This window comes from Benincasa hispida, chromosome 1 (assembly GCF_009727055.1).
Source record: "Benincasa hispida cultivar B227 chromosome 1, ASM972705v1, whole genome shotgun sequence".
Lineage (NCBI taxonomy): Eukaryota > Viridiplantae > Streptophyta > Magnoliopsida > Cucurbitales > Cucurbitaceae > Benincasa > Benincasa hispida.
The window spans coordinates 20,362,675-20,373,797 of NC_052349.1; the positions used below are offsets into that span (position 1 = coordinate 20,362,675).

The 11,123-nt window shown below is 38.1% G+C and overlaps 1 protein-coding gene across 1 annotated transcript in view; it reads right to left on the reverse strand.

The window, feature by feature from the left end:
- Positions 1-10,907, reverse strand: part of LOC120083899 (bromodomain and WD repeat-containing protein 1) — a 56,324-nt gene extending 45,417 nt beyond the window's left edge. Inside the window, exons 1-4 of the mRNA XM_039039810.1 lie at positions 10,519-10,907; positions 8,161-8,521; positions 7,461-7,615; positions 6,968-7,207 (exon numbers count right to left, since the gene is read on the reverse strand). Coding sequence (XP_038895738.1) covers positions 6,968-7,207; positions 7,461-7,615; positions 8,161-8,516 — 751 coding nt within the window. The 5' untranslated portion in view covers positions 8,517-8,521; positions 10,519-10,907. The remainder of the gene's footprint in view (positions 1-6,967; positions 7,208-7,460; positions 7,616-8,160; positions 8,522-10,518) is intronic.
- Between the last annotated feature and the right edge of the window lie 216 nt (positions 10,908-11,123).

Consider the following 11,123-nt stretch of genomic DNA (forward strand, 5'->3'; position numbering starts at 1 on the left):
TCCACATTGATACCATAAAGGGCTGATTTTTCCCAATTCACTTTCTGCCTCGAACACCATTCAAAAAACTCCATAGTTTGCTTGAGTTTTGCAAGCATGATGCTGTCATATTTACAAAATAATAGAGTATCGTCTGCAAATTGGAGGATGGAAATCTGAGTTTTATCTTTGCCAACCACAAATCCTTCAATAAGACCGGCTTGAATGAGCTTATTCACCAATGCACTTAACACTTCACTAACAAGAAGGAAAAGGAATGGTGAGAAGGGATCACCTTGCCTTATACCTCTTGTGGCAGCCACCCTTCCCCTTGGTCTACCATTGATGAAGACTAAAAACATGGGATTTTTAACGCATCCCATAATCCACTTTATCCATTCTGACTGAAATTTTTGTTTCTCAACACCTTTTCTAGGAACTCCCAATCAACGTGGTCGAAAGCCTTTTCCAAGTCAAGCTTGAGGATCCACCCCTTCTTCTTTTTTACTCTATATTCCTCCACTGCTTCATTAGCAATAAGAATGGGATCCAAAATTTGGTTTCCTTCAATGAAGGCACTTTGGGAAGGAGCTATAATACTAAACATTACCGATTTTAGTCTTTCAGCCAGCAGCTTTGCAATGACCTTATATATCACGGTAGTTAAACTAATTGGCCTGAAATCACTAACCGCAACTGCTATTTTCTTCTTTTGAATTAGACAAATGAAGTTTTCTTTTATACAAGCATTAAGCTTACCATTCTTGTAGAATTCCTCAAAGGTGGAGTGCAAGCTTTCCTTTATCAGGTTCCAAAATTTTAACAAGAACTCCATAGTGAAGCCGTCGAGGCCAGGTGCTTTGCATTTTCCAAGTGTTCTTATGGCTGACTGTATTTCTTCAATTGAGAACTTGGCTTGTAAGGTCAAATTCTAATTTGAGTTGATGCATGGCCAGTCTAGGTTCAAAGGAATGTGTCTCATCCCCGGGGATTTAAGGAAAATGCTACTATAGAAATTTAGGATTAAGCTTTCAATCTCTATAAGATTTCGTTGGCACCCCTTGATCATCTATTAGTTCAGAAATAAAGTTTCTTCTCTTTTTGCTGCTAGGAATTTATGGAAGAAGCTTGTGTTTTCATCTCCCAACTTGAGCCAATTCAACTTACTTTTCTGAACTAGGTTAAGTTCCTCCAGCCTATAAAGAGACATAAATCTGATTTCAGAGTGGATCTAGTTGCCATTTCACTGCTAGAAAGGGTAGAACAATCAGCAAAAGCATCCCACTTTTCAATTTCTTCTAACAGCCCCTCTTCTTTCCTTCTTTGAGCTTCTTGGAAGCTCGAATGCCACTCCTTGACTGCTGTTTTTACCTTTTTCAGTTTCTGATTAAGGGCAAAACCAGCCCAACCCTGAGCTTCACTACTTAACCAAGCTGTCTCAATGAGTTTGACACATTCCTTATTGAGCAGCCAGCTGGTACAAAATCTAAAAGGGGAGGGACCCCAGCTGAAAGAACCGACTTCTACTAAAATTGGATAGTGATCAGAGAAGGTTCGAACTTGTCTATTAGCTCTAGAGTTTTCAAACAGCTCATCCCATGCTTTAGAGATGAAAAAACGGTCTAATAGAGATCTTGAAGCTGAAACCCCTTCCTTAGACAAAGTAAAATTGCCATTTCCCAACCAGACCTCCAAAAGTTTGGCTTGGTCTATGAAGTTATTAAATTTCCTCATTCCTTTAGTGCTTCTGCCCAAAGGAAATCTCTCGTGAGCCCATCTTGTAATATTAAAGTCTCCCCCGATGCACCAAGCTTCATCACAATAAACTGAGAGAGATAGAAGTTCTGGCCAAACAAATTTTCTTTCTTTGTAGTCATTTGGCCCATAAACATTAGTGATCCAGCAAGTCTTTTTACAAGCAGTGATGCATTTTACTGATAAAGAATACCTTCCTTTCAAAGTTTCAACCACAGAAATCAAACTCTTATCCCATAACGTCAGTAAACCACCTGAAGTGCCATAAGATTCCACAAATTCCCATCCTATTTCTTTGGAGCTCCAAAGGGATTTGATGAAGCTTTCTTCAAAACTCTCTTTCTTTGATTCTTGAATTAAAACTATTGTTGGATTATGTTTCTTTAGAAATCGCTTGAGAGCCAACCTTTTATTAGCATCTTTTAGGCCTCCCGTGTTCCATGTCACAATTTTCATAATTATGGGCCTAAATTTTTGGTTGCAGCCAACTGTCAATCCAGAATAACTATCTCTACTCTGTCTTTTCATCATGGTATCAGAGCATGAAGACGAAACCCTGGCCACCATTGAGGAAAATCCAATGGAGATTCCCAAATGGAAAGTCGTAGTCATGGAAGAAATGGGGGCGCTTGAGAAAAATCACACGTGGGACCAAGCTACTCTTCCAAATGGACACGAAGCAGTTGGATGCAAATGGGTGTTCACAGTGAAGTATAGGCCTGATGGAACGATTGATAGATACAATGCCAGATTGGTTGCCAGAGGTTTTACTAAGACCTTCGAAGTTGATTATGCCGAGACTTTTTCACCAGTAGCAAAGTTGAATACAGTACGGGTTATGCTCTCAGTTGCAGTTAACAAAGACCGGCCCCTGCACCAGTTTGATGTGAAGAATGTCTTTCTTAATGGAGAGTTGGAGGAAGAAGTCTACATGAGTCCTCCTCCAAGATTCGAGAAACGATTTAACCACCGAGTATGTAGACTTGTCCTTGTATGGGTTAAACCAGGCTCAAAACAGTCCCTGAGAGCCTGGTTTGGCAGATTCACTACCTTTGTAAAGTCACAAGGATATAGTCAGGGACACTCAGATCACACTCTCTTCACTAAGAGGTCAGTATCCGGGAAGATTGCAGTTGTGATTGTATATGTTGATGATATTGTCATTTCAGGTAATGATGCTTCAAAGATTGACCGCTTAAAGACGAAAATGGCTAAGGAATTTGAAATCAAGGACCTTGGAAAACTAAGGTACTTCCTTGGAATGGAGGCAGCTCGATCGAAAGAAGGGATTTCAGTTTTCCAACGGAAATATACTCTGGACTTGCTTAAGGAGACAGGTATGGCAGACTGCAAACCAGTTGACACCCCTATAGAAGTGAATGTGAAGCTAAGTAATATGAGTGAAGGTGTACCAGTCAATAAAAAGAGATATCGGCGACTTGTTGGAAAGCTAATCTACCTCTCTCATACTAGACCAAACATTTCATATGCAGTTAGTGTGGTGAGTCAGTTTATGTAATCTCTTTACGAAGAACATATGAGGGCGGTGGAGCGCATCCTGAGGTATCTGAAAACGTCTCCAAGGAGAGGCTTGATGTTCAGAAAAACTGATAGACGGTGCATCGAGGCATACACAGATGCAGATTAGGCAAGTTCTGTGGTAGATAGAAAGTCGACATCAGGATATTGTACCTTCATATGGGGTAACCTTGTCACATGGAGGAGTAAGAAACAAGGGGTAATTGCCAGAAGTAGTGTCGAAACTAAGTACAAGGCCATAAGTCTGGGGATATGTGAAGAAATTTGGCTAGAAAAGGTTTTAAGTGATCTTGATCAAGGTCACACCGGTCTGATGAAACTCTATTGTGATAACAAAGCCGCAATAAGCATAGCAAATAATCCAGTTCAGCATGACAGAACAAAGCATGTGGAGATTGATCAGCATTTCATCAAGGAAAGGCTTATAGTGGCAACGTTTGTGTCCCTTATGTTCCTTCCAGCCAACAGATTGTAGACGTCCTAACAAAGAGACTGCCCAGACAGTTGTTTGGCTCTTGTGTTAGCAAGTTGGGTCTTATTGACATCTACATCCCAACTTGAGGGGAGTGTTGAAATTAGGGTTTTTTACTTTAGGGGCAATTTTGTCTTTTTCCTTGTACCCTAGGGTTTCCCTTTTTTCTATTTAAGCTGGTAGTCACTATGTATACTTTGTATCAGTTTTCTAATAAGAATCCTTTATCCCGTGGTTTTTTCTCCCTTATTAGGGTTTTTCCACGTAAACTTTGTGTGTGCTAGTTTCTATCTCTACTCTGTCTTTTCATCAAATAACTTGGCCCCCCTAGACATTAAATCCCCCGTTATCATCTACGGAAAATCTTTTCTTTAAGACTGGTAATGAATTCTTTGTGCTTTTCAGCAAGAGGTCGTTGACCATTGCTCTATGACCACCTAACGCTCACACAAACTCATCATTGGAGTTCAAGACAATGAATAAGCACACACTCTAAGTAATATTAAAGGATGGTACAAAGTTAGGGAATTTCTGGTTAAATTTAAAAACGAAATCGAGAAGAGTTCTAGAAAGACGGTTCTTATTGACCCTCTCTTCAACTTTGACCCTTACATTGAGTACTTGGTCAGTGTCCATGGCAAGCAGCCCCAAACCTCATCGATTAAGAAGCGCAGATACGGATACAAGACACGAACATAAACACAGTGACACGGCAAGGACACATTTATAAAACGTACATTTTTTAAAATTTATATCATTTTTATACCAGAAGAAAATTCAAAATAAATGGGCTGATAAATTATATACTTAAAAAAATTAGTGTGATGTATTTCACACCCAAAATTTATTATAATATACGCGTCTTTTCCACCTAGTCAACAAGTGTTCTATGCACGTTTGACACATTCGTTTCACTCACAAGTGTCTAATACGTGTTCAAGAAGTGTCAGAATGTCCAACTGTCCGGCGTGTGTCAGGCACAGACATGCTAGTCAAACAAAAATATTCATGCTTCTTAGCTCGTCGGACATCAGACAAGTGAGCAATCAAAACTCACGCACAAAAGTCATTGTATCAAAGCCCAAGCCACATGCAAAAGGGCGTACGAGTGACCAAACCTCACGCACTCCAACCTCTAACTCTTCCAACCCATATCATGAAAAAGTTCATCTGACAGTGACCAACATACGACCCTTTGCATCCTTTTCATCTAGCCCGATCCAAAATCCTCATTCAAGCCCTAATTTATGTGAACTTTTTTGGGTAAGAACCTAAATTATGCAATTTGTACCTTTTCATTGTTTCTCCCGTTGCATCAAATCCCATTAATCAACAGCCTTTTCATATCCACATTTTGAAAAACTTGCACCGCTACCTATTAATCCTAAAACCCCTAACCAACTCGCTCTAATACCTCGTGGTTTTTGGGCTCATTACCCACAACCATAGTACACTCAATGGAGATCCAACACAATTGTTGTCGTTGACAAACCAAACTCATCCCTCTCCATCCTCATGGGCCACGACATCTTTGGCCCAAGATAAAATTGTGGTGATCAATCATAAGAAAACTAAGTTTATGATAGGGACCTTTGACACCACCACCAATAGTCATCTTCCCTTAGAGTCAGAAGACTTTGGCTCCAATCCCTGTTCTTCATTGGCCGACTCCCATGATGAACCACCATATACAGAGACACACTCTTCATTGCTTCTCTTTTTTAGTAACAAGATACCACCACAAAAACCACCATTCCCTCACCTCGCCCCTACTCTCCTACCATGGAACCTACACAAACGGCCAACCATGTTGCATTATGCCCATTTCCACTAAAGAGAAGAATAACATCTCCAACCAAAAAAAAAACTACACAAGCCATGTCAAGAAACTCCAAAATTCACTCTTTTGTCAATTACAATCCATCTAGTAGCAACCGGGTTAAAGATGTCGTTTACTTAGTGATTATCCTTTCATGGAAAGTACATGGCTTGGGCTCAAAAAAGGATCGTCATTAAAAAGTTCATCGCCAACTAAATTCCACCGTGATCATTTTGTAGGAAACTAAATCCTCTTCTACAAAAATAAATAAAGATCCGTCATGTAGAGTTCTAGAAGAATTGAATGGTTCTCCCTCTTGATGCAATTGGAACTTCCAAAGGCATCCTCATCATCCAGAATGATATCCTTATATTATCTTTTAAAAACTAGAATATATATATATATAACATGTCCCCAACGTGTCGTGTCCTATATTTCTAGAAATTAGCGTGTAGCTGCGTCGTATCGTGTCGTGTCGCGTGTCGTTGTCCGTGCTTCTTAGTGGATTGGTTATTCGATCCATAGGTTGTTTTGTTTTATTGTTTTAGTTGAGATATCCATCCTTAGGTTTTAGTGCTCTTGTATCTCTCTTTGTAACCTGAGCATTAGTTTCAATTCATTATTTCAAAGAAGAGACTCATTTCCTTTTCCCAAAAAAAAATAGACCATAATGGATTCTCCATAAGATTTTTGGCCAAAATTTTTGTCTTCCTTGGGTATTCAAGGCAAAAAAATCTTTATACAAATTGTTTGGACCGGAAAGTATCGCAAATCCCACAAAAGTTAAGTTCTTATGGGAACTTAGCCACTTATGTCTCAACACTTACGACAAGCTTCAACGAAAAACTTTAGGTATCTCTATGTTGTCTTCATCTTGTATTATGTGCACTGTGGGCCCAGAAACTCACAGCCACCTCTTCGTCTCATGCTCCTTTGCTAGATCTTTTTGGGAGTATACCACTCAAAGCTTAGGCTGATCACTAACGTTACCAACAGATCTTTGGACCCTATTAAATATTATTTTCCTTGGACATCCCTACAAGAATGAGAAGGAGACTCTTTGGCTTAACTTCACACAGGCCATCTTATAGTCATTATGGCTTGAAAGGAACTCGAGCATCTTCACAAATACATTACAGGACTTTGAATCTTTTAGTTCTTGTGTTACTTATACTGCACTTAATGGGTCTAAATTGGTTTCTCCCTTTTGTAATTGAGGCTTAAGCTCTCCTATAGCCCATTGTAAATGCTTTTTGTAATCCATTGAATAGGACCCTCATTATGTAATAATATCGATGAAATTATTTGCTCCCTATCAGAAGAAGAAAAAGAAGAAGAAGAGGAAAAAGAGGAAGGAAGGAAGGAAGGAAAGGGAAAAAAAAAGAAGAAAGAATGAAAGTTACCACAATAAACAGCATTCCTATGCCCTCGTAGCCTCTTTATGTTTTGCATTTTCTGCACCATTGTTGATGGCTTAGCAATTGCATAACATGCTGCACGCACAGAAGGTGCACGTTGATGTCGGGAGAAACCACCTCCAATTTCTCTCAAACTTAATCCACGAACAGAATCAGCTTTCATATGAGGCCATCGCATGTGTGCTGGGGGACTGCTTGGTTTGCCAACTCCTTCGTGTTTATCATCTGGGAATCAAGAATTTTCCCCAAAAAAATAATAAATAAATAAATAAATGAACAATAACTCCAAAAAAAAGGATAGAATATTAAGTCTAGAACTTCCAAGTAAATCATTGGATCGTGACCGAAAACAGTAGAAGAAAACATTGTTGGTATAATATACCCTAAATACACTTCACTAATAATCTCCAAAAATTCCAGTACGCTGTATAACATAAAATGGTTTGACAAGAAAAAGGTGCAAGCAAATATCACTTACAGCTCAAAAGTGAAAATGTGCCTGTTCCCAATAATGTAGGCACGTCAGCTGCATTTGGAGCAATTCCACCACTCATACCTCTAGATGGAGGGGCCTTGTTATGTATCAATTGCTTCAAAAGTTTTATCAGGTGATTCTTATCGACATGTGGATACCTTCAAGGGTAACAACAACATAATAATAATTATACCATGGAAGGCTACAAAAAGTAACATTACTACATTACAAGATAGATTAACTTTCGTATGTGTTGAATCAAATTCAATAATGACTACGGAAGAAGCAAGTATCAAAAGCACAGATTTTCCTTTCTCTCTCTGAGTAAGTAAGGGGATTTCGTGGGTAATCTTGAGGCAAAAATACCATCACCACCCCATCCCCAAAGAAAAGTTTCAAAAGAAGGAAGCCAAAACAGCCTAAAGACATCAATTACAAAGCCCCCCACCCCAGAGAGAGAGAGGGAGAATGATCAATAACAAAGTTATAAAATCACTTAACTTTACATCCCCCACAGGAAGATACTTGCATTTCTTAAATGCGGAAGTAACTTCTGGAAAGGACAACAAAATTACAGGCTATACACAAGGTTAAACTTTTATAAAGAACAGTCACAAAACAAATTAGAAGAGGTAGAAGCTTTACTGCCAAAAACACTTGCTCTAAAGTAATGCAAAATTGATTAGCAAGAAGAGATGCATACCTCTCCACTAAGTGTTGGTAACTTAATGGAAATGACAAGCCATCATCATTTTCATGGCCACTATGCATCCCATTTCTTGAATACCATGCATGATATCGTCGGGGTAAAAGTTGATGTTCAAAAAGCTCATCCCATAGTAGCCCACAAGTTCTACGACATGGCCCAGATGAAAGAAAGTGCATAATAAGAAAATATACTTCTCTAGGGTCAATATCTACATCAGGCTCCAACGTCTGGTTAGTCTCAGGTTCTTCAAATTGAGTTTTTTCATGCAACTTAGTGGGGAAACTTGAATGTTTCAAGTTAATAGAAGGTGTAACTCCACAAACAAATTTTCGAAGAGCCATATTAGTCATAGAACCTACAAGAAGAAAAATCAAGTTTTCACCAATAAACATCTCAAAATCAAATACTTAGTCAAATCAACAATTTTTTATGGGAAACGGTAACTATTTATTGATATGATGAAATATAACACAAAAGAAGTTCCTATTAGATAACCATTACAAAACAAGTGCCTTCATTTATTTTTGAGGTAGATAAACTATGATTACAAAAAGGAGGAGACAACTTGCTTCAAGTGATAGCTAAAAGAGATGTGGATTCAATAAAATAACTGAAGTCACGATTTTTATCCATGAAGATGTGTACATTGTGCTCCAACTAATGATTTCAAAAGAAAGCCCCAACACAAAAAAGCCAAAGGAACGTTGTCGAAAGTAATTATAATAACAATAATAATAATAATAATACTCTAACAAGAGAAATATTATACAACATGTGATGTGGGGGAATTGAACCTCTAACCTCGAGATTGATGGTACAAACTTTATGTTAGTTGAGCTATGCTCATTTTGGCAACAAGAGAAACATTATAAGGAGAATAAGATAGGATCTCTTTCATTTGGCTTAATATTTAGACTTTATTATTAATAATAACAATAATAACAACAACAACAACAATAATAATAATAATAATAATTTTAAAAAAACAAAACAAAACAAAACTTTCAATTGATGAATGAAATTATTGAAATCTTATTGAAAGATATAGACTCACAAAGGAAGTGAAAAGAGAACAAATCGCCAAATAACAAACATAACTTCAAATATTATAAGAGTCTAAAAGTAATTGTGTTTGGTCTTTGAAGCTCTAAAGTTATCAAAAATGTGATCCCACGACTTTGAAATGAAGAATATTTCTTCATGCCCATGTTTGATCTTTCACCTGAGGAACTCTCGAGTGGCCATCTTATAATATAATAAAATTGCAACCAATGCACCACGGGGGTATTTAGTCTTTTGAACACATTAAATTGAAATAATCATCAACAAATTAGATGGTATATTTTTTTAAAATCCAATTTTGCACCACTTCCTCAATACACTCCAATGTCACACATCTTCCTCTTCCTCTTCCTCTATAAACTCTCACTCTCTCTCTTGACTCCCGAGTGCAATTTTCTTACTTTGGTTTTCGTAATCAAGGTCATACCCAGATGCATTCCTTCTCCTGAAACATCTTCTTCAAAGGCCTCCTCTTTCCCCGTTGAACTTTTGGCTATTCAGCAAAACCCCTCTCTCGACCTATGTCCCACCAAGCAAACCAATGAAAAAAATTTGGAGAAGAAAACATTACCCTCAAGCCATTACTCTCCAGGCATACTATGTGGAGTAAGTTAAGAAAAAAGTACCCCTCTCGAGCCATGTCCTCCAGTTCTCTCCCAATTGATCAAAGCCAATTCAAAGCTCTTGAAGAGAAAATCATCTCGGACAATGGGCAGATGTCTGTGTGTGAATCGTCTCGGACAATGGACAGATGTCTGTGTGTGTGTGTGTGATTGAAAGAAAGAGAGAGAGAGAGAGAGAGAGAGAGAGAGTGGCACTAATGCAGTTAGCAGTAGCACTAATGCAGCTATAGTCTAACACTGCTGAATGCTCATAAATTTCACAGAGTGTACAAGGAACAACAAAGCCAAAATGAACGTGAATTATATCCGGACCCTAAGCCACAAAGAACCGCATACCAAAGTAACAATCGGAGTGAACCAAAACCCAGACCAACTGAACTGAAGGATTCACAGAATTCATCCAGATGGTGAGTCACAGAAACTAAGAAATTCTTTTCTGCACCTATGAAATCCCGACCTCTCAAAATCCATTATGCATCTCTGTTCCGTTCCATAAACTCTAATTCAGTTTCATTGAAACTCCCACAGGACAATTTGACTAAAAAAAAAAGTAACATACACAATTTCATCATACCAAATTTAAAAAACATACCCACAAAATAGACAAGCCCTACCCAATATCCAAAATATTTACGAACACCCAAAAAGACTACCATTTAATAAGTACCTTCAATGGAGTTAGCTGCAAATTCCCCCCAAAACTTGTACGGTGGACAACTGCATCTTTAGCTTCTGAGATTGGAAGACTGTGCTGGATATGGATCAAGAAACTCAATAAATAATTGCAGTGATGAGATATCGAAGAATGGGATAGAATGAAAACTATAGAGTGTGGCCGAGAACGGAAATTATAGGTTTAGATTGTTGGAGGGAGCTCCGAAATTTTCATTGGGAATTTCTGTGAGAGTTCATTCTTCTTCTATTTTCTTTTTCTTTTTCTTTTTCTTTTTCTTTTTTTTGCCCTTTTTTCCCTTCAGTCTACAGGAAGAAGAGCAATACAAAAACAGCGAGACGAATAAAATGGAAATTGAGAGAAGAGTAGAGAATGGAACGAAGCGTTTTGATGTTTAGAACAACGCCTTCTCGCCAACTTAATTGACAATAATATTTTATTGAATAGTAAAAAGTTTTATTTAAAAAAACAACAAAAAGAAAAAACCATCGCCTACTCCGACGTCGTTTTACTCATGTACAGCAAACGACGCCGTCCGGAGTTCGGGGGATTTTTCTTTATTTATTTTTTTTTTTTGGAATCCAGTCTGGGGAATCAAT